This window comes from Mirounga leonina, unplaced genomic scaffold (assembly GCF_011800145.1).
Source record: "Mirounga leonina isolate KUSES-001 unplaced genomic scaffold, KU_Mleo_1.0 Mir_175, whole genome shotgun sequence".
Taxonomy (NCBI): Eukaryota; Metazoa; Chordata; class Mammalia; order Carnivora; family Phocidae; genus Mirounga; species Mirounga leonina.
The window spans coordinates 10424892-10451223 of record NW_023270453.1 but is presented as its reverse complement, the minus strand read 5'-3'; the positions used below and the strand labels follow the sequence as shown (position 1 = coordinate 10451223).

The 26332-nt window shown below is 50.8% G+C and overlaps 1 protein-coding gene across 3 annotated transcripts; it reads left to right on the top strand.

Annotated features, from left to right (window-relative positions):
* Window positions 1-263: 263 nt before the first annotated feature.
* ECHDC3 (enoyl-CoA hydratase domain containing 3) lies at window positions 264-24699 on the top strand. Of its 3 annotated transcripts, none has more exons than XR_004682229.1 (5): window positions 264-580; window positions 4513-4634; window positions 6289-6386; window positions 11792-16061; window positions 20699-20783. XR_004682229.1 is itself a non-coding variant. In XM_035021661.1 (5 exons), exons 1-5 carry the CDS (start codon window positions 414-416, stop codon window positions 21008-21010), a joined length of 900 nt encoding a protein of 299 aa, XP_034877552.1. In that variant the 5' UTR covers window positions 264-413; the 3' UTR covers window positions 21011-24699. The 3 variants fall into 3 exon arrangements, 2 of the variants coding, with proteins under 2 accessions (XP_034877552.1, XP_034877553.1); XM_035021661.1 differs by having other exon boundaries at window positions 11792-11992; window positions 20699-24699; XM_035021662.1 differs by lacking the exon at window positions 264-580 and adding an exon at window positions 1129-4323 and having other exon boundaries at window positions 11792-11992; window positions 20699-24699.
* The last annotated feature ends 1633 nt before the right edge of the window (window positions 24700-26332 follow it).

Sequence of the window (26332 nt, the reverse complement as noted above, 5' to 3'; positions counted from 1 at the left end):
AGCCTCACGGGGGCGAGGCGGGGCGGAGGGGGCGGGGGCGAGGCGGGGGCGGGGGCGAGGCGGGGGCGGGGGCGAGGCGGGGCGGGCGCGGCGGGGACGGGGCGGGTGGGCGTGGCGCAGGTGGTGGCGCGGCGCGGAGGGGCGGGGCCCGGAGGAGGGGCGGCGCGGAGGGGCGGGGCCATGGCGCGGAGGGGCGGGGCCATGGCGCGGAGGGGCGGGGAGGAGGGGCGGGGCCATGGCGCGGAGGGGCGGGGCCGGCCTGCCAGAAGAGACAGACCTAGACCGTGGCGTGGGAGTTCTGGCCCCGGGTTCTCCAGTTTTGCCCGCGACCCGGAGCTGTTGAGGCGCTGCGGCCCAGCTCGCAGCAGCGGCCCTCGGGGCGCCCGGCCCTGTGGGGTGAATTTCTGGCTGCCATGGCCGCCACCGGCTTGCGGGCCTTCGGGACAAAGGGGCCCGGCTGGCTCCAGCGAAGGCCCTGGGCTCCGCTCTCCGCCGGCTTCTGCAGCAGGGGTGCGGCCGGGGCCGGGCGGCCGGAGCTCGGGCCGCGACTCACCAGCGCGCGGCAGCGGGACGGCATCAGGTCAGCGGCTGGGCCGTGAGAGCGCCCTGGCCCTCCCGGACCGGCGGCCCGCGGGCCTAGCGGGGCAGCTCCCAGGTCGGGGTGGGCGGCAGGGACCCGGGCAGAGAGATGGACAGTCACCCCACGCGGAGGCCGACGAGGACTCGGCCAGGGGTCAGCTCCATCCGCTGGGAACCCCAATTTGTGCGAATCCGGCCGGAGGCCGCGAAGGCAACCCGCGGACACGGTGTTTCCTGAAGTCCCTTGCCTGGGCACTGTAACATTTCGGATCCTGCAGGACACACAGGAGAATTTCAAATGGGACAGCCTCAGAAGGCCCCGCACTGCCCCTAAACCCCCAGGGCAACCGAGCCGAGTCTTCATCGGACTTTAGGCTCGGGCGGGGTGCGGAGAGCTCGGCAGGTGGCCCCACCGCTGATGTGGCCTTTGAGAAAGAGGGTTCTGTGCTTCTCACAACCTTGACCTGGTTCCAAGGCCCGGTTAGGCTTAGCCGAGCTGCTCCTTGGCCTTACCCCAGAAGTACGGGGGGGGGGGGGGGGGGGGGGGGGGAGCAGGTGAATATGTAGGACGAAGGGCACACTGTACTGAGCTCTGCCCTTTGGCTCAACAAGCCTAAAACCCTTAAAAAAACAAAACAAAACAAAACAAACAAACCGGTGCACAAACTGGAATTGGAGTAGTAAAGGTTGAAGGACTCCTAGCCCCACGCAAGCCTCACCCTGTTGTTTGCCTGGCCAGGGCAAGGGTACAAAGAGAGGCCTACCCAGCGTGCTAAGTATTTGAAAGTTACACATCAAACTAACAGCTGAATATGTTTTCTTCGCCTACCCTGACAAGTGTATCTTCATAAGACCTGGAAGACCATGTATGAATTTATAATCCTGAGGCTCCTAGGAGTTCCCCAAAAGCAGTGAAGGCCCTGCTGCTGGCCTGCAACTTTTTTCTTTTCTTCCCACCCTATGCTCACCCCCTGTCACCTTTCCACCCATCCTTCCTGCTGCTCTGCCAGGAGCTTGGCACACAGGTCTGCAGACAGCCCATCCAGCATGCCTCCATACTCTCTCTCCCCTCCCCTCCTAGAAATAATTGCTCTTGGCCACCCCATGGGCTTGAGGATGCCCCCCCGCAAAGCCAGAGAATGTCAGAGTCGCAGTAACCATGGCAGGGTTTGGAAGAGGGTGGTGATTTCCAGGTGGGCACGTCATACTCTTCAGGTGGACCCCTGGCTCCCCTGACAGGGCATAGCTGGAGCAGGGTGCCCAGAGCGGGGTACTCGAAAGTGCAGCACCCAGGCAGGGGTCCTCCTTGCTCATTTTCAAGGGTGGTTCTGCTTCTGCAAATCTGGTTCCACCTGGTCAGAACCCTGACATCTGGCATGGCAGCCAGGTGACCAAAGAAGGTCTGGTTGAGTTCTCCAGAGCTAAACATGAGTCAGAAAGAGAGGCGATGGGAAGCATCAAGCTAATGTAAGTGCTCAGAATCAGTAAGCAGGAACCTCCAAATCCATCACTAAAGCAGTAGTATGTTAGGCACCAAGTTGGTGAGCTTGAACAACTCAGTCACACTTCAAGCATCCCTTTTCAAAGCTGTTCCTCTCAGCAGTGATAGATACTGTCATGGAGTGAAAGGCGGCCGGAAATTGGGGTACCGTGCTAGGCACCGTACAGTCGCCACCCCTAATCCTTCTGGCGGTCTGCGAGCTAGGTTATGTCATCCCTATCCTACAGTGAGTAAACAAGTTCAGAGAGGTGGCAGCCTCCTCAAGGCCACACAGCTGGGAGGAAAGAGAGCCAGGAGGCAGGAAAAGGTCCATCTGCCTCCAAAGCTGTTTCCACTCCACTGTATAGCTCAGTGTCCTCACCACTGAGGTTTAAAAGAGGTGGCAAAACACTAGGTGAGATGAAAATTTGCAGGAATTAGTGGAGTTGGATGTGAGAAATCAAAATGCTATTTGGGGTCATTAATTCAGTCAGCAGGTGTCTGCCGAGTGTCTCCCCTGTGTGTGAACATGACAGGTGCCTCATCTCACGGACCTTCTGGGGGTTTACAATGATGTGATGGGCTCCGGACAGCTCATCGGGGCCTCCCCAGGGCCCATCTCCTGCGCTGCAGACAGAAATATTACACTTTTTATCACATGCTCTGGCGGTGACCTCATTCTTGGTGATAACCTCTTTCCAGTGGTGGTGGTGGTGAAGCTATAGGTGCAAGGCATCACACATTTTGACCCAAGATTTCAGAAGAAATTCAGGAGAATTCAGACTGCTAAGATTTTTAGGAGGTATTACCAGCCAGCTCTGATGGCCAGTTGAAGAGGGAAGAAATCAGGATCATTTAGGGGCGAGCAGAAGGCAAGGAGCCCTTTGAAGAAGTAGAGGAGGACAAGCTAGAGAAGCACCAAAAAACAGGAGACAGAAGGAGAGCATGATCCAAATGGCCATTGGATTTGGTTCTGGCAATGAGGAGATTCTCGGTGAGGGCAGACTGAGTAGAGTGGCAGGAAGAGAAGCCTGGCTGTGATGGGTTGAGAAGTGAACTCAGCAATTCAGAGCACTTGGACAGGGTGTGGAATGCAGCAGCCAAAGGGTTAATGGGCCACATACAAACAGACGCCAACGTGCAGCAAGGCCATCCGGGCACCGGCGTCTTTTGCCCAAGGCCTTAGAATTTAATTTAAGCATATGTCACTGATGGGATGGCAGCTCCTAGGTTTGCTACAGAAAAGCACACTCTTTATCTTACTGGAAGGTTCCGTCGGCACTTCTCTTACCACACCCCAAAATGCGGGTTTCATCGCCTATCGGCCTATCAGCTGCAAGTCATCCTTGGCACTCAGGAGGAAAGGTGTTGACGAGAAACAAAACGATGACTGTCACAGTCATCTGAAGATGGCAGCAAAGCCGGAACGGTGTTCCAAAGAAAATGGGTATTCGTGGAGCACTGAAATAAAGTCAGTCACCGAAGTGGTTTTCCAGAAGCCAGTGGCCCAGAGGGCTATTTAAGGAGGAGCCAGGCTGACACAGGAGGAGGAGGAATAGCAGGAGGAATAGCAGAGCCAAAGAAAGAGAAAGGCAGAAAACATGTAGCAGGGGGCCAAGGGGAAACAGATGCAACATATAGAACAATAGCCTGGAGTCTGGCTCCCTGCCCATTCCGTTTCACCGCACAAATCAGACCTTTCTGTGTACAGGCAGACAGATGACAATACCGGTTCTTTTAATTAGCACGTGGGATACCTTAAAACAGCGAGACCTTGGCATGCCAGCTCCTTGTTGGAGGACGTGTCCAGAAGAGCCCTCTTGCTCTTCGCCCCTGTCCTTCTGTTCTTCCCACATTGGCCGTCCTCAGCATGAGTTATTTGGCAGAATTTCAGGATGCCGCTATAAAAACCCAGAAAGATGCTGTCATCCATGCACATCGGCCACTGCAACTGCGCTGCCTCCTCGGTGGGGTGCATGGGGAAGACTCGGGGGGCGTCTTTTCATTCTCGGCTCCTTCCCTAACCTTACTCTCTTGAACAGCAGAGAGAACGGAGCTGAAGGTAGCCACGGTGTGACAGCTTTCTCTGGCTCCCGCTGTGGACTTATAAGCCTCAGCGCCTCTCGGAACGGGCAGTGGTGATTTTTGGAACTGCTGTAACCTGCCCTTTGGGTGGAGGTGGCAGTCCTGTTTCTGACAGCAATCATGGAGACAAAGAGAAACAAACCCAGGGAACGAGGGAGGAAACCCAGCCCACTTTTCAGGTAGTCTCCTCGTTTTGCCTTAGCTATAATTCCAGATAGTTGGCAGACCCTCTCAGTTGCCTCTAAGCACCCATGGCTCTCTTTTCTGGTGTTTTAAAAAATAGCCCCCGGGGAGAGAAAGGAATTGCGGGGGTCCTCACTTGTTTTGATTTCGTGCACGACCCAGTAATTATAAAACGTTCTTCCCAGGAACATTGTCCTGAGTGATCCGAAGAAGAGGAATGCGCTGTCATTAGCCATGCTGAAATCTCTGCAAAGTGACATTCTTCACGAAGCGGAAAGCAAAGATCTGAAAGTCATCATCATTTCAGGTATTTATCTGATACCCATCCTCCGTGTTCTTGCAGGACCTGGAAGCGGTTTCTCAAAATTCTTTGGTCAACTGGGGCATTCCTTCGCTTACGGGAGAATTGTTTTTGAAGCTCCTTTACAAGAACATTATGAAAAAACTCCTGTGTAGTTAACTGGGGAAATGATAGGAAGGATTACTGCGTGGTGAAAATATGTCTTTTCCTTTTTGTCAGATGTGTCAGATACGAAACATTGCCACCCTTGGCCATGCTGGTCTTCCCATCAAAATCAGAGAACTGATTTCTTCGTGGATCTGATAAGATGGGTTTATAATCACTAATGCTTTTGGTAGACTACCTAGTTGGCTAGGACAGGCTGCTGGGCAATTGATTGGTTTGTCTTTTCTGCTCTTAACTAAGCTTTCCACCGAGATCTGTGGTCTTCAATGGTGCCAGAAAGCATGCTAGATTTTGCTCATTTCTTCCCGTGCTCTTTTTCCAGTAAGACTTTTTACCAAATCATCTGGTGCTGATGACAGGGGTATAAATAATAGCAGTGCCAGCATTTTAAAGCAACTGCAGAAAAATAAAACAGATGCTGCCCTATAATGCACTATTTTTTAAAAATTAAGAATTGGTGTTTCTGGAGGCAGGTACTCAGAATGTTACCTTTTTGTCTGGGGTTGGATATGAATTTTCAACTTTTAAAAAAAAATTTTAAATTTATTTTTGTGTGTGTGAGAGAGAGAGCATGCGCGAGTGCGGGGGCTGGGGAGAGAGGGGCAGACAGAATCTCAAGCAGACTCCACACCCATCATGGAGCCTGACACAGGGCTTGATCTCGTGACCCTGAGATCATGACCTGAGCTGAAATCAAGAGTCAGACGCTTAACCAACTGAGCCACCCAGGCGCCCCCAAATTTTCAACTTTTTACATGGCGAAGGGAAAAGAGATAGAGCAAAAACTGTCCAGCCACCGTGGGGGTGTAACCCAGATGCAGTGAGGCAGCCAACTCTGAACGGTACAGTTTTCTCACCTGTGTGCAGGGAACAGTATTGTCTGTCCCAGCAGCCACAGGGAAAGGGAAATAGGAGAAAGTGTTACCAGTTGATCGATGGAATTACATTGCGTCATCGTTGCTAACGGCAACAGTAACAGTAAAACCACATCCTCAGATCCCTCGTAAAAATAAAGGGGCTCTCTTCACACTCCAACCTTCCTGATTCCAACCTGTGTGGGTGGCCGTTATCTGTGGTCCAGAGGACAGGGACACTGCGGGAGGCAGGGTGGGCTTGATGGGCCCAAGTGAGTCAATACACTCGGGCCAGACCAAGTCCAGAAACAAAAGTGTGAAACTGGAGGGATAATTCTGGAGAGAGTACATTTGCCGTGGTTACTGAGCTTTCTCCTTGTTGGCATAACATGTTTTCGCTGGTTCCACCACAGACCTTTGAGAACCGATGCCTCACCTTACGTTGTCACCACAAAATACTGGCTGTCACTTTTCAAGCGAAATGGAATTATTCTTATCAAAATCGAGCCATTAACTTTCTCTAAGTGTCTATGGCCTCAACGCGATTGCTAGTTATCCTGTAGGTAAGTAAGTGAACATTTAAGCTTGGCTGTTCACATCTCTTTCTATTCTTTTCTTTTCTCCACTGGAAACATTTGCAGCTGAGGGGCCCGTATTTTCTTCTGGGCATGATTTAAAGGAACTGACAGATGAGCGAAGCCCAGATTATCATGCCGAAGTATTTCAGACCTGTTCTGAGGTAAGCCAGGATGAGGGTCGACATCGAACACCCGAAAATGATAGTTACATGAAATACTGAATTAGGCTTCCACTTTACAGATAAGGCTTTATCTATGAGACCTAGTCACTGCAGACTGGTCACTGGTGCATCCTTCAGGCCACTATTTGGTTTCGATTTTTAAGAAGTGACCATGGTTTGTGATTGATCTTGTTACAAGCCAAAGAAAGTAAACTATAGGCTAGTGCTGATAGTTGCTGCCTCCAGGATCATGGGGGTGTGTCTTGGTAGATGTGTCTTAAGGAAGAGGTGAAGGGTGGGGGTGTACATCTTTAGAGGGGAAGAACCTAAGATTAGTATAATTTTTTTTTTAATTTTAAACTAAAACATCTCTGTTAATGGGAGAGAGAATATTTGTGAATGGAATAATAATGATTTTAAAGATTGTTTCCTTTTTTTTTTTAAGATTTTATTTATTTGACAGAGAGAGAGAGAGACAGTGAGAGAGGGAACACAAGCAGGGGGAGTGGGAGAGGGAGAAGCAGGCTCCCCACCAAGCAAGGAGCCCGATGCGGGGCTCTATCCCAGGACCCTGGTATTGTGACCTGAGCTGAAGGCAGACGCTTAACAACTGAGCCACCCAGGCGCCCCTTAAAGATTATTTTCAAACCCTTCTTCCAACCAACCTTTGTAATCACCACCTCCAAGTGGGAAAATTAACCTCTTCACGTTTACTTCTCCTGTCTATCTCTTTAACCATACGAAGGAGAGAAATTGCCCGCAGAGAGGAAGAGGAACAAAGGTTTGAGATGATTATAAATATATTAAGTCAACCCCTGGATAATAAAAACCTGAATGTAGAATACAACTTTAGGTAATGCATTGCTCATTTCATAACTACTCATTGAGCAGTACTGTATGCACAATACTTGCAAGGCTCTGAAGGAAAAAGAAGGAAAAAACAAGGTTCCTGCCAAACTGAAACTGGATATGTAGGTGAGAAGCAAGACATAAAACAGTTTCAGGAGCGCCTGGGTGGCGCAGTCCATTTAGCAACTGACTCTTGGTCTCGGCTCAGGTCATGATCTCAGGGTCATGAGATCAAGCCCCGTGTTGGGCTCCACGCCGAGCATGGAGCCTGCTTGAGATATTTTCTCTCCCCCTCCCTCTCCCATTCGTGCTCTATTTATTTTATAAATAAATATTTAAAAACTCTCTCAAATTAATAAATCTTAAAAAAAAAAGACCTAAAACAGTTTCATAACCTGATCCGAAGATTACTTCACCTAATTTTTCCTTCGTTCATTGACTTGCTCATTTATTTGGTCGTTAATGACTCAACAAATATTTCATGATAACTTCTAGATAGACGAGACAGAGGTGAGCAGCAGGGAGGCTGACAGGAAGGTGATTAAGATGCCGTCTCGACCACCATTTCTTTTCCTCGCCCTTCCAGAATGCAGCAAGGAGAGCCAGTTAGAGTGTTCTCATTTCATGGCAGGACCAGCCAGAAAACCAACTGACTTGACGCTTCAGGGAAAGGCAGAAGCAACCTGGAGCTAAGGCTTCGGTCTTCTGTTTCACATTAATGGTGTTTATGTAACATTCTGCTCTTGGGTTTGCCAAGGCACAGCGCTCTAGAAGTTATTTCTCTGCTAATATCCAGTGTATTTGGCTAAAACAGAAAAGCATCAGAGAGAACCACTAGAGCCCTAAAGGGAGAACCACATCCTCCCTAAAGGGCCTGCTTTTACCACTCTGCTGTGTCTTCAGGACCTGAGGTCTAAACGGGTCAGCAAGAGGGCCACAGGGGAGCCTGGAGCTGCTTCAGAGGAGAAAGGCCGGGTTTCGTGGAAGCTGGCAACCCCCAGTGAGCCTTTTTCAGGCTCACTGAAAAAGACACAGTGCAGGAACAGGACCTTGTCCTAACACAGGGAGATAGGAGTGAAAGTGCATTGATTTCTTGAATACTTTTTCTAAGAAAATCACATTGTCCTGGATAAATATGGGCATCATGAACTTGTGCAAGATTTCAATTTCAAAATGTAATCAACAGACAGATTGGGACAGAACGAGCTAGATATTTCACTGTTCCGTTCATGCATGAGAAAAGTTGGATTTAGAGAGGAAGACGGAGCTTCCTGGCTTGGCTCAGCATTTAAACTGTAGCAGATTCCTTGCAGACCACAAGTGCCTCCTGATCATTAATTATTTACAAAGCACGAATAGGGTAAATTGAGAAGGAGAAGAAACACGTGGCCGTGGGAGAGCAAAAGTAACCCTCTGTGGAGCTGATGTGACAGATTTCCCTGGAGACCTACCCCTCGTGTCTCTCTTTTTTTTTTTAATTTTTATTTATTTATTTGAAAGAGAGAGAGAGCGAGCATGAGCAGGGAGGAGGGGCAGAAGGAGAAGCAGATTCCCCACTGAGCAGGGAGCCTGATGCGGGGCTTGATCCCAGGACCCCAGGATCATGACCCGAGCCGAAGGCAGACGCCCAACCGACTGAGCCACCCCGGCGCCCCCCCTCGTGTGTCTTCTTTTGTCCTGTTGAAGTTCGAGGGTGGAATCCCTCATCCAGGAAGAGATTCTTCTCTTTCCCCTCACCCCCACCAGTGAAATGGCAACAGCGCAAGGCCTCTGACGGAGCCCTCAGTAACGCTACTGAGTGAGGCTAAGCTATACTTAGGTTTATGTCACATTTTGGAGCAGGCAGAGACCAGGAAAAATATTTAGTTCAGGAAGGTAAACTAGGAGGGATAATCATTTAGTGACTACCAAGGGATTGATTGCCCCAGCTGATTTATTATCTAGCTTGTCTTTGTCTTTCCTGAATTGCTCTCTAACTTTATTTAAAATACACTCTGGGGGGCACCTGGGTGGCTCAGTCGGTTGGGTGTCTGACTCTTGATTTCTGCTGGGGTCGTGATCCCAGTAGGGCTCCTCACTCAGTGCTGGAGATTCTCTCTCTCTTCTGCCCCTCTCCCCCCAATGCGTGTGCACATGCGTGCGTGCTCTCGCTCGCTCTCAAATAAATAAATCTTTAAAAAATAAAAAAAATTTTAAAATAAAATATTTTGGGGGGTGCCTGGCTGGCTCAGTCAGTAGAGCATGTGACTCTTGATCTCAGGGTCATGGGTTCAAGCCCCATATTGGGCGTGGAGCCTACTTAAAAAAAAAAGTTACTTAAAATATGTTTTAATTATACAAATAATTAACATCGTGGAAAATTTTGAAAATCCAGAAAAATAGAAGGAAGGAAAATAAACTGCTGATACTGGACCACGATCATACCACCCAGATAGAATGCTAATATTTAATATATTTCTTTCAAACCTTTTCTCATGTGAAGCTATTTGTCTGAATAATCATACATAAGAGCAATTATACTGTATAATTGTAAAATGTGATTATAACATTGAATGCTTACCATGTGCCACATAAGGTTTTGAATACTTTAGATATATATATAATTCTCATGTTCTAGAAGGTTTGTACTATTCTTATGCCCATTATTATACCCGGGTGTGAAGACCAAGCGATAGCCAGTGGGTAAGTGGCAGACTGGGCATCAAACCCCAGGAGTCTGGCTCCAGCCTACTATGCAAGACCCAGACCACCACCATGCTGCTGTGTCTGGTGGAAAATCTCATAATGAGAACACAGCATTCCATTAAAGGGACAATTAGTTTACATAGCCATTTTCTTATTTATTTATTTATTTTTAATTATTTATTTGAAAGAGAGAGAGAGCCCTAGCAGGAGGCAGAGGGAGAAGCAGACTCCCTGCTGAGCAGGGAGCCCAACTCGGGGCTCAATCCCAGGACCCTGGAATCATGACCTGAGCCAAAGGCAGATGCTTAACCAACTGAGCCACCCAGGTGCCCCTTCTATTTTTATATATTTATGTTACTTATTAATTTTTCACTAATACAAAATAATTTTTTGAACATCTTTGGCCAAACAGCTTTTTACCTATTTTAGGATTTTTCCTTAGAAGTGTTCCCTAGATGAAAGGTAGGAATATTTTTAATATTGTTGGAATCTACTCTAAGTATTTTCCCACCAGGTTGTATAGAATCCTAGTGCTTCCTAGAGGGCACACAGGAGACACAGACCTTCAACGCTAATCACGGCCAAGTGACTTTTCATAAGTAACCAGTTCATTAGGTGACAGACGACGCTCAGCAAAAAAAAAAAAATCTTTCTTTGCAGCAAGACATTAGAAGTTCTTAAGCGTTCTTCTCCTTGCTATTGCAGTTCACTGAGAATGAGCTCTATCACTGACCATCCTCATCCTCACCTAGAGTTCTCAAGCCCCCTAAATCCATGAACAGTTTGGGGTGCAGATATATATGTGTGCCTTCTTCCGAGGAGAGGGTCATTAGCATTTGTCAGATTCTCAAAAGGTGACCCCCTAAAAAAAGTCCAAACCACTACTATAGAATATGATATCATATCCCTAAATATATAAGGATTATTTTATAATAAAGCTGAACAAATATAACACGTTTGTGAATGCAAAAGGCTGAGTTCCTTGGGCAAAATCTTCACATCAATGAAAGGTCATTTTTTTGGAGTTGCCACTGTGGGAAACAAGCCCAGATGTAGTGGCTCCTTCCCACCTGCCCTCCTTCCCTGCCAGGGTTCAAGGTGCAACTATTTATACATCCAAGTTACCATAGCAACGCAATCTGTTTAGAGTGGCATGAAAAAAAATGGAGAAATAAACCAAGTTATTTGGTAAGCTGCAAAAATAAGTTAAAAGCTCTGGCGATTTATGCGGTGGGGAGAGGGGAAGCGTCACATGAGCAAGTTTTCTGGCTCCTCTGTGCAGGGGCCCTGTTTGGGGAGTTTTGTTTATTTTGATGACAGCAGGGCGTCCCTGCACCATTGTAATAGAATTGAGAGAATGTTCCCTGTGGTAATTTGAGAAGTAATTACTACGGAAATTGCCTTCCAGTTCCTTTTCCGCCTTAATTTTTCAAGAAAGTATCAAATACCAGTTTCGGACTTGCCACCGCGTTCCCCAGAGATCAAAATCAGCTCTGTGCTTCAGGGGGGCTGCTGGGGACCAGTCAGAGGGGACCGTGACCTCACAGCGACGTCCTGCCAGGCGTGGGAAGACCAGGGCTGTGCCGTCAGCCCCTGCATCCCGCCGCCTGGGCAAGTGCCTTCCCCTCTGAGCCTTCACGGCCCGGTTGTCATGGAGGGTCCGCTCCTCCCCTGGGTCTCAGGAAGACCACACGGTCGGTATTTAGTGCTCGCTTGGTTCTCTTCATGCCTCCTTTCCCCCTTTCCCCCCGAGACTCTGAGCTAATGCATACGGAAAATGCTCTGCAAAGGGTGACGTCACATACACTGATACATGTGAACGTTGCATTTCGCTCCCGGGCGGAAACGAAGTGGTGTGTTTGCTCCTCCAGGTCATGATGCTGATCCAGAACCACCCAGTCCCCGTCATCGCCATGGTGAACGGCTTGGCCACCGCGGCCGGCTGCCAGCTGGTCGCCAGCTGCGACATCGCCGTGGCCAGCGACACGTCCTCTTTCGCCACTCCGGGGGTGAACCTCGGGCTCTTCTGCTCCACGCCGGGGGTGGCCTTGGGGAGAGCGGTGCCGAGAAAGGTAACTGAACTCGCTGGGCCCTGCAGACATGATCCTTCAGGGCACGGGGTGGTCGGTTCCAGCACTCGCCCGGAGTGTGGTTGGCGCCGTGTGCCGCGGCGTCCCTTCTCCTGCACAGCCAGCTGCCTGCCCCTCGGGGCAGCTCCTTAGGTTCCTTACTCCATTTGTTGGTTTGCATAAAGGCACACGTTCTTGTCATCTTACTGGCCCCGCCTTTGAAGCCCGGTTTTGTTGGGCCACCTGGGGAGGTAGGTCAGTATCTGGAGCTAGGACGCTAGAGTCACTGGCTTATTGTTTGCCCACAACCTGTCTTGTTCCAGAAGGGACTGAAAAGAGCTGATTCCCTGAGTGTGTCAGGTTCACAGTGGTGACGTGTCAGGAGCAAGAACAGTCCGTGCTTGGTAGATTGGCTCTGCCCCAGAAGGAGCCACATTACAAAAGGTGTTTTGTCATTGGCTGACCAAAGGGAAGTCCATTTTCTTCACAAAACTCTCTTCCTTCTTATCACATCATAAAATAATATTTACTAATCATCTCTTACATGTAAACCAGGGGTTTCCTCGCTCCAGAAAAAAATACATCCTCATTCTCAACCGGAAATGTGTTTTCAAAAAGGGAAAGTTTGGCAAAGTCGTGTAACGTTGGGGAACCTAAACTGCTTTCTAGAATATATTATCCATTTTACCACCAACTACAAAAACTAGCAGTTGCCCATATGCCTGAGGCACCAAAGAGATAAGACCCAAGGGAAATCAGGCTGTAGGACCAAGAAGTTTCAGGATGCATTCCTTTCTTGTATGGTGCCTCCTCACTAGTTTTCACAGAACCGTGTATTCGTGACAAAGGTCAGAAGACAGATCCTGCGAGCACACACACGCAGGAACGCCGGCTGAAAGTGGGCAAAGTGTGAGCTGTCAAACACAACAGCTTGCTAAAAGGTTTGCACACCTAAGGGGGTTTCATCCTGTCAGGAGACACGTTCACCTTAAATGCATATATGGTAATTCAGTAAATACTTCTTAAGTCCCTACTCTGTGCCAAGTATATTAAATTGAAGTACATCTCAAATATATTGTCAGAGCTCGTTAACAAACTAACTTACAATTGTGCAAATCAAGTTGCAAATCAAATCTTGCATAGTCAAAGGCAGTTGGACTGGTTACCCCATCTGTCGCTGTTCATCTTGAACACCTGATGTTCTGGAAGGGTCCACAGTAGGGCATTTAAACCTTTGTAACAGCCCTGCTGTCAGGATAAGAATCCATTTCTTTCTTAACACAAACTTTTCAAATCGAGGCTTATAAGGGAGTCCTAGAAATGTAAACATTGTTATCACATTTTGTCAAGTTTTAAATTAGTTTTTGAGAAGAGAAAAAAACAAATGTGACACATACAGGCCTTAAGTTTTCAGGAAGCCCAGCGCTCAGAACCGCCTTGCATAACTGCCCAGCATGACGGATGAAGGGACAGGACGTGGCAAGACCCAAAGCGGCTTCTATCTCCCTCGGGCAGTTTTGGCAAGGGCCAGGCCTGCCAAGAAGATGAGGGCAGAGTTTCCGGTATTGTCCCACTCAGCTCCCTGATCTGAACTCTTTGTGATCTGATCCCCTGGGTTTCTTCCCAGCGAGCAGTCTGAAAGTGGTTCAGAGTTGCCCTCTGGGTTCATGACTACCCAGAGGCGTGAAGCGGATACACAGTTTGGGGTCAGCACTCATGATCTGAAATCACAATACCAATAAAGGGAATTCAGTGGGAAGGAAAGTCTGTCAGAACGTAGGGCCTTTGCCGGGTTGCTGGATCTGCAGGTCTCACCTGTGCAACCCCCTGGAGGAGGCAAGTAGGGATTCATAAAAATCTAAACCTAACCAGAAACACCCCTCCCTGCGGTCATTGCTTGGTTGCGCCCCTATGAGCACATCCATGCACAGGCCCGTGGGCTTCGGTGGGTGGTGGGCCCCTGTCCCCTCGGCGCATAGCCACAGGGAAGCAAGCAGGTGCTTTTGCGGCTCACCTGGCCTGGGAGCTCCGCCCTTTCCGCCGCGGCTGGAGCCACAGGTGTGGGCCACCGGCGCCCTCTGCTGGTCACCATGGGAACCGGCTCAGCAGGGCCGCCGTCCGTGCGCCGGGAGCAGCCCTTGCGTTCAAGCCAGACTGAGCCTGCGCCTGAATAATTTTCCACATTTGTAAAGCGTTTCTCTCCTCTGGCGTGAGTTAAATAGTGCATCTTCACTGCGCCCTATAAACAGCCTGCCTGGTGCGGTGCTGTCCTCCCCAGCCGGGGCGGGCCTCGCCCAGCAACGTGGCGCCAGTGCCGCAGGCAGTTGGCATCGCGGGAGAGCGGAGAGCGTGTGAAAGATCCAAAGCCCCGCCTCCCCGGCGCCTCATTTCTCTGTGGTGGGAACGCTGGCTTCCTCCTCTCTGCCGTGGTAACGCTGTGTATCTGTGGACTCCGATTTCCTCAGAGCCTAGTTAGAACAGAGTACAACTTCCAAGCTGGAAAGAGTGTTAGTGTTAGAAAGTCTTGCTCCTGGGCCTGCTATGGAGACCGCCAGAGCGCCTGAGAAATGCAGGGTCACAGCCCCCCCAGACCGGCCACGTCAGAATCTGCACTTTAACAGAGATTTGCAATGGCCTCGGCGCCGTCGAGAACATGTAGTTCAACCCCCCAATTTACAAGAGGGCCTGGGGGCGATTCAGGGCCTTACCCAATGTCTCCCAGCAAGTAATCTGGCCCCGCGGCCCTCCCGTCGGCTTCCTTCCTCCCTGAGCCCTAACTGCATGGCCAGCCAGTTCTTACCATAGATGTGACTCGAGGGGCCCCAAAGACCTCTCTGCTTTAAAGACTCACCGCCTTTCAGGGCTGTGGTGCCTAAAAGCCAATCCGAGATTCATACAAATGTACAGTTGGAATAGGCATGTTGATAATCATCAGGGCATTTATTAGATGCCGACTGAGTGCCCAGCAGGGTAGCGTCAGCTTTGCACTTACTGTCTCTCATCTCCACAATCCTGCAGGAGGATGGAAGGCTTATTCCCATTTTCAGATGAGGAAACAGACTCAGAGGGCTTAAGTTGCATCCATAAGGTCTTGTGGTTAGTAAGTGGCCCATCTGCGGTTGGAACTCGGGGGACCAACTCTAGACCCAAATCCTGCTGCTTCCGGGGTTTGCCTTGGCCTCAAGTGCCCCAGAAAGAGGAAGCATTAAAACCCCAGCTTGGTAGGGGGACCCAAGAAGTGCCGTCATAAAAGGCAGCTTGAAGTGATGAAGGAGAAGGATGAGAGAAGGTGCCTTCTCTCTCATCTGAAGTTCCGGGGGACACTTGACATAGAAGCTTCAATCATAAGCAAAGATTGTGCTGATTAGCTAGAAAATAAGCAGGCTTTCTTTTCCTTAGAGAATACCACGCTGTTATCTAGCCCGCCTGGGTAAAATCCCCAAAGTCATTATGTGCTAACACTAGGACCCCAGTAGGCAGGTAAGGAAACCGAGGCCCAAAGAAGGGGCTGAGCCAGGCGGGGCTCTTGACCTTACTCCCATCAAGACTTCCTTCAGGCGTGGCATAAATCCCCCAAAGACCTTCCCGGTCTTCTGGAATGAAAGAGAAGCCCGGCAGTGGAAGCACGTGGGAGAGCGTGCCCTGCCTGGCCCGTCTCCGGGCTGTACCTCCATCAGTAAGAGCCACGGGGGCCCCTTTCTCCCCATTCCCATCGAGTCAGACACATCCGTCATTCGTCAGCCAACCACCTCTCCCTCGTCCTGGTTCTTCACCTGTTCTTTTCTTTGCTTTTGAAAACTGGCTTTCCTGGGACGCCTCCTGGGAGGTGACATGTTTGTGGTGCTGCCTGGATTTGAGCAGAGATTGAGAAGCGGAGCCCATGTGCCTGACTCGAAGCCCCATGACCAAGCCGAGGCCACCCAGATCTGGTTCTAAAGCCCGACGAGACCTGGTGCACTGGGCCCTCCTCATGATCGCTCTCCACAGGAGTGTCTGTCACTTTCCATGAAGTGGGAAAGAGGATGGGGACATAAGTGAACCTACTACCATTGAACAATTCGGATTTTTTACTGTAAGTGAATCTGTAAATAAAGGAAGTTTGTGCCCGAAAGAAGTGATCCAGGAGTCGAAGGGACTGGTCCAGATGATAGGGTCCCTTCACCTACCTGCAGGCAAGGCTGCATTTAGAGTATTCCAGAAGGATGAGTGTCTTGTGTCTTTGAAAATATTTCCCTGTGAGGTGATTTCTGAAATTAGCAGTTCTCATACCCACTAGATAGCAGGTAGTAGGAGAGGCCGGGATGGTGCATGCTGAGCACAGAGCCCAGAACTTCGTGGGGACCCTTCAGATAGCTGTCTGACTGATTTCTGACCGTCTGCCGCGTTCTGACCATCTGTCTGTCTCTGTCTTTCTCCGCTTGACTGACTGACTCACTGACTGAAAGGGAAAATATCTTCTGTCCAATGACAATCCCTCATGCTATACCTCAAGGTCACTTCCTTTTTGTGGATATTAGAGATCCTGAAATAACATTAGGGACCGTTTGTCTGGAAGGGAGTTTAAGAGGTCATGTATGTTCCTGTGGGCAGAGCCCCCCTGGCCTGACACACAGGGGACGCCCCTATTCATACCTCTCCAGGGGTGAGGACTCCACATTCTCCCAGACTGGTTCAGTTCAGGGACTTGGATGCTTTCTTTTTTCTTTCTTTCTTTCTTTTTTTTAAATGAGTTTTTGGAGCTGCTTCGGAATTAAGACATTCAAAAACCCATAGTCTTCCTGTGTGTGTATTAGTCACCTTGGGCTGCCATAATACATACCAGGGACTGGGTGGCAGAAACAACAGAAATTTACTTCCTCGTAGTTCCAGAGGCTGCGAGTCTCAGCTCACCATGCCAGCAGATGTGAGGCCTGGTAAGAGCTCTCTTCCCAGCTTAGAGCTGGCCACCTTCCTACTATGTCCTACTCTGTTCTCATATGGCGGCGAGAGAGAGACACAGATGGAGACAGAGATCTCTAACTCTGCTCAGAAGGCCACCAATCCTATTGAATCAGGGCTCTACCCAATGACCTCAGTTAACCTTAATTACTACCCTAAAGGCCTCATCTCCAAAAACAGTTGCACTGGGCCTTAGGACTTCCACACATGCATTTTGGGGAGACACAGTTCAGTGTGTAGCACTGCTCTTCATACTTGTAGCTCTCCTATGTCAATCTTTGTTGGGTGAATGAATGTCCAAGAGAAAGTTATGCTCTGCTTGGAGTTCCTGCTCACGGAACCTGGCCCCCAGCCTCAAACACAGACTCGTGCCAGGCCCGGTGAGCAAGCAGAACCATCACAGTTCTTTCCCCCGGTTCATGTCTTGCTCAGATGGACCGTTTTCCCTAGCATTTCTGTTGCACTCGATGTGACCAGGAGGCCTGCGGTCCTTCGTTAGCTGTTCTTTACCGCATCTCTGAGAGACTCATTTGTACGCATGCGTTCCAGCTGGGGAAGGGGGAGACGAGAAGCAACGTGCTCTGGGGTCCTTTGGAGGAGTCACACTCCGCAGGCGGGACAAGGCCCCCGCCCGCACTCTGGCCTGTGCCTGGGCCTGCAGAAGCTTGGACCCCAAAGGACTCACCCTGAAAACTTGGAGCACTTGGACCCTGGGTGGCTGCAGTCTCTGAGCCAGACAGGTGCTCTGTAGGCGGGTCATGGAAGCAGGGGAAGGAGAACGGAACCGAGGAGGCTCAGGAAGAGAAAGAGAGACATAGGAAAAACAGAGACGCTGAAGAAAGCATCTATTGGAGGAAGGCGTTGACAAGGGGATTGTCCCATGGACAGATCATGAGCCCAGCCAGCAAGTATGGACTTCTCCGCTGAGCCAGCCAAAGGAGCATATACTACTTTGATTTTAATGATTTCCTCCTTCCGACTCTGCTACCATTCATAGCTACTCTTTTTAGAAATATTTTTATTTATCTGAGAGAGAGCATGTGAGGAGAGGAGCAGAGAGAGAGGGAAAGTAAGGGAGAGAATCCCAAGCAGGCTCCACGCCCACCATGGAGCCCGACGTGGGGCTTGATCTCACAACCCTGAGATCATGACCTGAGCCGAAACCAGGAGCTGGATGCTCAACTGACTGAGCCACCCCGGCGCCCCCTGTAACTAACTACTCTTGGAAGGCTATTTGAGGTCTTGGTCATTGTTTTAAAGGGATTGATGACTTGTCTTCGCTGGATTTGATTTTCAGTGTTATTTTCAGGGCTGGCCACTGTGTGCTCTGTGGTCCCCATGAATTTCTTGAGAGCCGCCTGCATGAACAGAGGAAAAGAAAGGCTGGAAGGTGCAGTGGACCTGCTTTCCCCTGGCTTCTGACCCACGTCCCCGCTGACACATGCTTCTCAGGCAGTGACAGAGTACACATTGTCCCGGCCCCTTCATGTGACTCACTGGGTGTCTTCAGCGGGGTCTTAGCATAAGCCCTTAAATCAGCAGGACCTGGCTTTTAGCTCCACGTTCAACCAGGGGCTTCCAACCTGCTTTGGCGTGATGATACTTTCCTGGTCAGCTAACACATGGCCTCTGGAGCGACCCACGGGCATCCCGTACCTGCTCCCTCCAACATGCAGTCACTACATTCCCCCGAACTGGACAAAGCTGGGACTTCGTCCATCCCCTAACTTTGCAGAGGAGAAGCTGGCCAGCATCACTTGCCCCAACTGCCAGTCCAGTGTGTATTCCACTTGTCCCCACCAGGGCAGGAGTCCTTGAGCCCAGCCTTCTGACCCCTCCTTCTTTACCAAAGCTCCCTCCCTAGCTGTGACAATCTAGTGTCATGATTTTAAAAACCATCTAAATCGGTGGTTCTACACTGGGAGCAATACTGGTTCCAGGGGACGTCTGACAGTGGCTGGAGAGCTCTGTGATGGTCACAGCTATTGCGCTGGGACATGTAACTCCTGGCACCTGGCAGATAGAGACCAGGGATGCTGATAAAGACTCTGCAAAGACACGACCGTCCCACACAGCAAGATATCACCTGGCCCAAAATAGACAACGGCACCAAGGTTGAGAAACCTAGTCAGTAGCATGATCTAAATGCTAATGCCCCCCAAATTTGTATCTCAAGCTAGTCCCGTTATCTATTACTGCAGAGTGAACCACCCATAACTCAGTGGCTGAAAGCAGCAACAGTAATTTGTTGAGTTCATGAATCTGCAATCTGGACGGGGCTCCCTGAGGAAGGTCCTCTCAGCTCTGCAGTGTGTGGCCTCAGCTGGGAGGAACTGAAGATGGGGCGGGGGGGTGAGCGTCATCTGAGCGCTTGCTGACCCCCGTGTCCGGCTGCTGGGCAGCCTCTCGGCAGGGACCCCACCTGCGCCGGTCACTGGAACACTTCACACGGCCTCTCCTGTGTCTTGGCTTCCCCACACACCATGGCACCAGGTTCCACAACCAGGCGGCCCAAGCAAACGAGCCAGGTGGAAGCTGAGCCACCACTCTGACCAAGCCCCCAAAGAACGGAAGCCTCCCCTCTGCTGTACCACCTGCTTTCATCCATCCATCCCACAAATCGCTCATCGATAAATAACTAGTAAGCTGCAAGGTGCCCTTCTGCTGCTGGCGGCCCAGAAATCAACAGAACAGTTTGAAAAAAAAAAAAAAATCCCTGACCTGGTGGTGTTTACCTGCTAGCAAAGGAGATAATACAATACACAAAATCAGCACGTCATTATAGAGTGTGTTAAATGGCAGAAGCGCAAAGGATGCAGATACAGCCGGGAAGGGGCAGAGCGCCGGGGTGTGATCTGCAGATTGACTAGCGTGGTCAGGGAGGACCGTGTGGACAGGAGGACGCCGAAGCCGAGACCTGATGGGGACGAGGGCACCAGTCGTGAGGACGCCTGAGGATGGAGCATCGCAGGCCGAGGGAACACCAAGTACAAGCACCCCAAGGTGACAGCATGCCCGGTGTGCTCAGCTCAAGGAACAGCGGGGCGGCAGGGCAGGGGTGGGGTGGGGGGGCAGAAAGGCGCCTCCCCACCTGTGTGCTCCGTGTGCAGCAGGAAGCCCTCTTTGAAATCGTGGCTTTGAATCTCAAGAGGCCAGGCTTTGTAGAATTAGGGAAGCGAGGCGCAGGACGCGGCAGGCTATGGAACGGAGCCAACCGCGGAGAGCAGGGAGCCCGTACCCCTCTTCTGCAGGCCTGAGAAGTGTGGGGGGAGAGGGGTCCACGCACGGAGGCGGCCCCTTGTGTAAGTTACATCGTGCCCTGATGCTGCGACTGGTCCCTGGAGGGCATTTCCTTTCAATCCCTCCTCCTCGGGTTTGCGGGGGGGGGGGGGGGGGGGGGGGGGGGGGGTGGTTCCGGCGCCGTTCCCTCCCATCAGATGTGGCTACGCCCCGTGCCCGGCCCTCGTAAGAGGCAGAGGGGAGCTCCTGGCCTTGGGGGCGGGGGGTGCCGGGAGATCAGCCCTGGGGAAGGAGCAAGGGACCCTTCCCCGGGCACTTGCATGCTCCTTGCTCTCGGAGAGCTCCAACCCTGTGCCTGGCAGGAGTCTGGGTGTCGCAGACGTCGGGCCTGACGGATGACATGTTATTTGAGGAAGCAGGTGACTGGGCTGAGATTGTCGGGAAGTCAGCGGACTGGAGGGGAGAGGGTGGGGCTTGGCTAACAGGGGGTCATGGGGAGCGGGCCTTAGTGACCCAGGTTTCCTCCCGCAGGTTGCCTTACAAATGCTTTTCACCGGGGAGCCCATATCCGCCCAGGAGGCCTTGCGGCACGGGCTGCTCAGCAAAGTCGTGCCAGCGGAGCGACTGGAGGAGGAGACCATGAGGATCGCAGGCAAGATTGCCTCCTTGAGCCGTCCCGTGGTGGCTCTGGGCAAGGCCACCTTCTACAGGCAGCTGCCCCAGGACCTTCGAACGGCCTACCACCTCACCTCCCAGACCATGGTGGACAACGTGGCCCTGAAGGACGGGCAGGAGGGAATCAAGGCCTTCATCCAGAAGCGAAAACCCATCTGGTCGCAGTGAGTGGTCTCACCAGAGGCGTGCAGGAAGAGGGGGCCCCCACCTGCCTTCTGACGCCCCAACACCACTGCTGCCTCGTGACTCTGCGAAGGCAGCCGTCCATGTGGCAGTAGCCATGGCTTCAGTGTGCGTGGTCTGTAGGAAAGGCCATGACCCCCTGGGGAAGGCAGGTGGGGAGTCCAAGTGGAAGGCCAGCCAGCCTGTGGCGCTGGCTGGGGAGCGCGGGGGCGGGGGGAGCCTGGTCCTTGAGATGCTCCTTCAAGGACCATAAGTGGGGGACCGCCTGACATGGGAGAAGGTGAGGATACAGGAGGATGCCAACCAAGCTCTGCCTCCAGAAATGTGCCCTGAGGTGGAGGTAGTTCTGGCTGCCCACGAGCGGCCACACATTTCGAATCTCCACGAGGTGTTTCTCCACACTGAAAATCTCCTCGATTCTGCTTCTCAACAGAAATGGCTTTTGGACTAATCTTCTATGATTTAGAAAGATTAAATATTGAGAGGGACTGGTAATTTTATCTTTCTCCAGCCAGGCTGCAAGCTGTCCAAGAAAAGAAAAGAAAACCAATGACCTCTTTTCTCTGTAAGCCCGTACTCAGGGGCACACACCAGGTGCCTGATGGTTCTGTAATGAATGTCCTGGCCATCCAAGATCCCGACACCAGGACCCTGGGCTAAACCCGAGAATGAAAACATCAGGGAGAGAGGTGGGAGGGACACAGGACACATGTTCTACCCACTACACACCACCTGTTCTGCTCAGCCTCAGGGGGGCGGTACAAACCAGCACCAGGCATCTGAGCTCCCCAGCTGAGCGAGCACATGCATCAGGACCTGAACCTGTTCCTCTCTGGCTCCGGATCCAACCTGGCCCGACATGTCCCAAATCTCTTGTCCTCAAGCTTTCACATAGGGCTTATTATTTTCTTTTAAGTCAGTTTTTCTTCCCTTGGAGTAGAATGTGGCCATAAATGTGGTCAGTACCAAGGCTGAGATGGAGAAGCATGGGGCTCTACCCTGGGGCTCGCACGCATTGCAATGGATGTCCCCAGTGTTTCCACAGGTTTCTATTGAGATTGACAATTTTTTGCTTTGCCTGAGTTTAGAAAGGTTAAAAAAAAAAGTGTTTTCTTGGAAAGGAGGAACTTGTTACTAAGATGCTCCTCGTGCCCAGAGGTCATCAGGGCTGCCGTTTGCTGGACACCTGGGACGTGGCAGGTACCCTCTGTATATTCTCGTTTCATCCTCCGCAGACCCCGTGGAGCAGGTGCTAGGGTAATCTGCATCCTACAGGTGAGTCGTTGAGACCCACTCTGTGCTAGGTCCAACAGCTGCCCCTGGGTAGAGTGAGAGTTCCAAACCCTGCCTGAAAAAGCCATGGGTGCGCCTTCCCCTGGCCACGCGGCCTCATGGCGAGAGCCAGGGCTGGCGTGAGGCCAGCTCCGAAGACATGAATCCCCTGCTCCATGCAGCTTTCCAGAATGAAGGAACGGACCCCATACTCCTTGCTGCAGAACTCTGCCAGTGCACAGGGGACATCGGATTTGATTGCCGGCAGAGCACGGTCGGAGTTTTTACTACAAAGCCAATAATGAGCTGGCTGCAGACCTAGACTAGATTGGGGAGGACGAGGGGGCTAGATGGGAATGGGGGCTGTCATCATCCGCTCAGAAACAGTGCTGACCGTGGGACCCCTGCTGTACTTTCCTGCCCAGGTGGCCTTGATAGTGAGGAGAGGATGTCACAAAGGCCCTTGGGTTTTGGAGAAAGTGACAAAGCCCTCTCACACACACATTTGGCAAAGGAAAATCAAAAGGCAACTTTCCAGTTTCTGTATGAGCATGCACTATCCCCTGAAACCATGAAGTCCTCGGGGCCCTGGGCTGGCTTTCCAGCCCGTGAGCTGGGGATGCACACTCAGGGACTAGCTGTAAATCTTGATCCTCGCCTGTGGAGCAAATAATCCAGAAGGAAAATCTGCTACCCATCCTCTGATGTCATAGGATTCATCCCCAGGCAAATATAAATTTGGGATTAATTTGTATCTGTGCTTCCCTCCGCTGGGACATGGAATGAAATTTTTCTGATAACCACACATGATGATTGCTTTTGGAAAGCCTGGTATATTCTCGTCTTTCCATCTGTACCATTTACTTCTCAGGGAGCTCTGCTGAGCTCAGCCCGGCAGGCGCCAGGAAGTCAGGGAACCAGGTCCCCACGCCCTATGAGAGAGCGTTCCCCAAGCCTGGCTTGAGCCCTGCAGAATACCAGCAAATGGAGGGGTACCAGCTCCCCGACTAACTTCACACCAGTGAATTTGGGGATAGTTGCCATTCAGGAACCAGGGCTGATTTAAGGAGCCGAGTTCCTGAAGTGGCTCTTACTACCCCCCTGGTGTGTAGGAGACTCAGAGAAGTGACGGCATTTGCCGCGGTCAAGCCAGGATGTGGGTTCGGATCTGCAGGGTCCTGACCACCGCGCCATGTTCCCGCCAACATGCTGAAAAGATCGCTGTTCCAACCCCACAGAGACTATGGATGTGCTCAAAGGAAACCAATCAGAAATGTCACAGCCAAGGCCACACAGTTTTGCTTACCGAAGGAGATTCGGGAAAAGCAGGACTTGAGCATGGAGAACGCGGCGTTCCGGTCCCAGGTCTGCAGCATGGCCGCGAGCAGGTCATGAGTGCAGTTGTCCTGTCCATAAGCGTGACGCCATTGGACTCTCGTCCTCCTCGTTGTGACGTTCTGGGCTCTACAATACTGGGATTTGGGAACTTGCCACGGAACTTGAAACAGGTAGCTTTTGCTCAAGGAAATGCTCTTCTACAAACAGAGAAGGGCGCTTTACCCCCAGAAGCAGTAAACATTGGCAACACCTGAGCGCATTCGAGAACGAGAAATCCATCACAGGTGCTCAGAGCCTCGGGCCCACACCTGCACCTTTTGAAGATGTCCTCCACTGGGGCACATCTCTCTCCAAACTGGCAGTTACCCTTCATTTTGTCCACGTCCATTATTCAGCCAGCAAACCACCCCCCTTCCCCACCCCCGCCACCACCTTTCCTCTCCCTCTGAAAACCCACTGCACTAAGAGTAGCGTTTCCAAAGTGTGGCCCCTGGGTGACCTGGATCTTCACAGGCAGATTCCTGGGCTCCTCACCAGACCTACTGAATCACAAATTCAGACTTCCAAGGCCTAAAAATATGCATTAAAAAAAAAAGGTCTCCCAGTAATTCTGCTGAGCACGAAAATGTGTGAACTGCTGCATTCCGCTGGAAGCGACCCATCTCTCTTCAGCTGCGTCCGTATTTTAACAGTTGAGCCCTGCGGCTTTTACGATGAAGTTGTGGGCAGTCACCACTGGCTCGGAGAGGAACGTGAAGAGGCTTGAGCTCTTCCAGGAGCCTCTGGAAACCTCCACTCGGGCAGATTTTAGGGGCTTTAAAGGCCCCAGGTGCTCGTGTCTCTGCACGCCCCACCCCATATCACACTAAACATCAGAATACACCTGTATTCCACACTGAATGTCTTTCTTCTATTTAGGGAAAGGAGCCCCATGATTTGCTTTCTGAATTATTTTTAAACATTTGATTAACGATTACGATTTCTTGGCAATCAGCGGGTATTCGGGAGTTAAATTCAACATCCTTGAACTTGACATGTTACAGTTAATAAAATACTAAATTTCAGTCTTGCAAGGGTTTTTCTTTTATGTTGTGGAGCCCAAAGTTTATTTTTTCAGGTCCCAAAGAGAGGCCCATGAAAGCTGGCAGGCAGGGTCTCTTGGATGAGGTGGCCTGGCCCCCTCAGGCTCCTGGGTGTAGGGGAGGAACCGGTTCCACAGGGAGCAGGGGGGTGGGGGGGGAGGGGCAGGGGCAGGGGCAGGGGTGAGTTGGCACATCCAGCCTTATGAGGTTTATTCGCCCAGTGTGGCAGTCTTCTGACATCCTTAGTGATTTCAGAACAATACTTCCCTTGGATCTTCCTGTCCTGACCAGGACTGTTTAAGCACAGACGTTATCTAAAACCAACTTGCACATATATATATCTTTTTTTACACATTTAAGAAATCTTTCTTTTTTTTATGTTGTATGTTTTCAATATTTACCTTACCAAAAGAGATGATAATTACCAGCTTTAGAAATTTCTAGGAATTAAGGAAAAGAAAAAAGAATGCATCAGTCAGAGGGGAATGTGATTTAGAGCCCAACCCCACTCACATTTATGTAGTGATCACTCTGCGCCAGGCACTGTTTTAAGCGTTTTGTAGATATTAATACACTAATCCTCACAAAATCTCTATGAAGTAGGCCAATGCCATTATACAGACGAGAAACCAAAATACAGAGTTATTAAGTGACTTGCTCAGTATCACACAGCTAGGAAGGGGCAGGCTTTGGTTAGTGACTTCACTTTCTAAAACTGATTAAGGAAATGTGGTCGAGAATTTCAAAGACCTCTCTGTATCATGTGTCCTGTGGAGGGGAAGTGGTTTGGGGTTTTGTTTTTGTTTTTTTTTTTACATTTATTTATTTATTTGAGAGAGCGAGCAAGCATGCAAGCGGGGCTGGGCGAGGGGCAGAGGGAGAGAGAGAATCCCAAGCAGACTCCCTGCTGAGCACGAAGCCCGTCTCAGGGCTCGATCTCACGTCCCTGAGACACGACCTGAGCCAAAATCAAGAGTCGGACACTTAACTGACTGAGCCACCCAGGTGCCCCAGGGGAACCCAGTGGCTCTAGTTCTGGGGGCATGGGTTTGTGATCCCTGCGCCCCGCGATCCTCTTCCCTTTCTCGCTATTAGGTGACTGCTACGTTGCATCACGTTGTATATACTTCTATTGTGCAGGGAGCACCTTCAATTATTTCCTTTTCATGCATAGTCTAGTGTCTTGCCCTCCCTGCCCCCAACAAAGTTGTGCGTTCCTGCAGGATCGGTCAGTCCTTCCTCAGCTTTTCAATCCTTGGAGACTAGACCCTGCTCAGCACAGAGTGGGCCTTCAGTAAGGTTGGCTAGGTCCAGTTAAACATTGCCAGGGTACAACCTATATGATACGGACGGGCTTTTTAAAATTCTCAGTTCACATTTTCTGTTGTGGAAAGTGAAATCGCTGAGCAGAACATGAATTAATTCACTGTTTTCTTTGTAGATCCGGGGAAGTTGGTAAGCATCTCTTTGTAAATGTAGGTCGATACTCAGGAGTCACGTTGCTCCACTAAGATGAAATCAGTCCCAGGGGTTCTGTAAAGCCCGTTTTCTTTCTCTAAAGGCATGGCTGAAGCATGTTTTGGTCTCCAAATGCTAACATTTCTGGTGAAAAACA

Coding starts and splice junctions, on each gene's coding strand:
- ECHDC3 (XM_035021661.1), top strand. CDS start 414: ATGGCCGCCACCGGCTTGCGGGCCTTCGGGACAAAGGGGCCCGGCTGG. Junction 581..4,512: donor CGGCAGCGGGACGGCATCAG/GTCAGCGGCTGG, acceptor CGTTCTTCCCAG/GAACATTGTCCTGAGTGATC. Junction 11,993..20,698: donor GGAGAGCGGTGCCGAGAAAG/GTAACTGAACTC, acceptor TTCCTCCCGCAG/GTTGCCTTACAAATGCTTTT.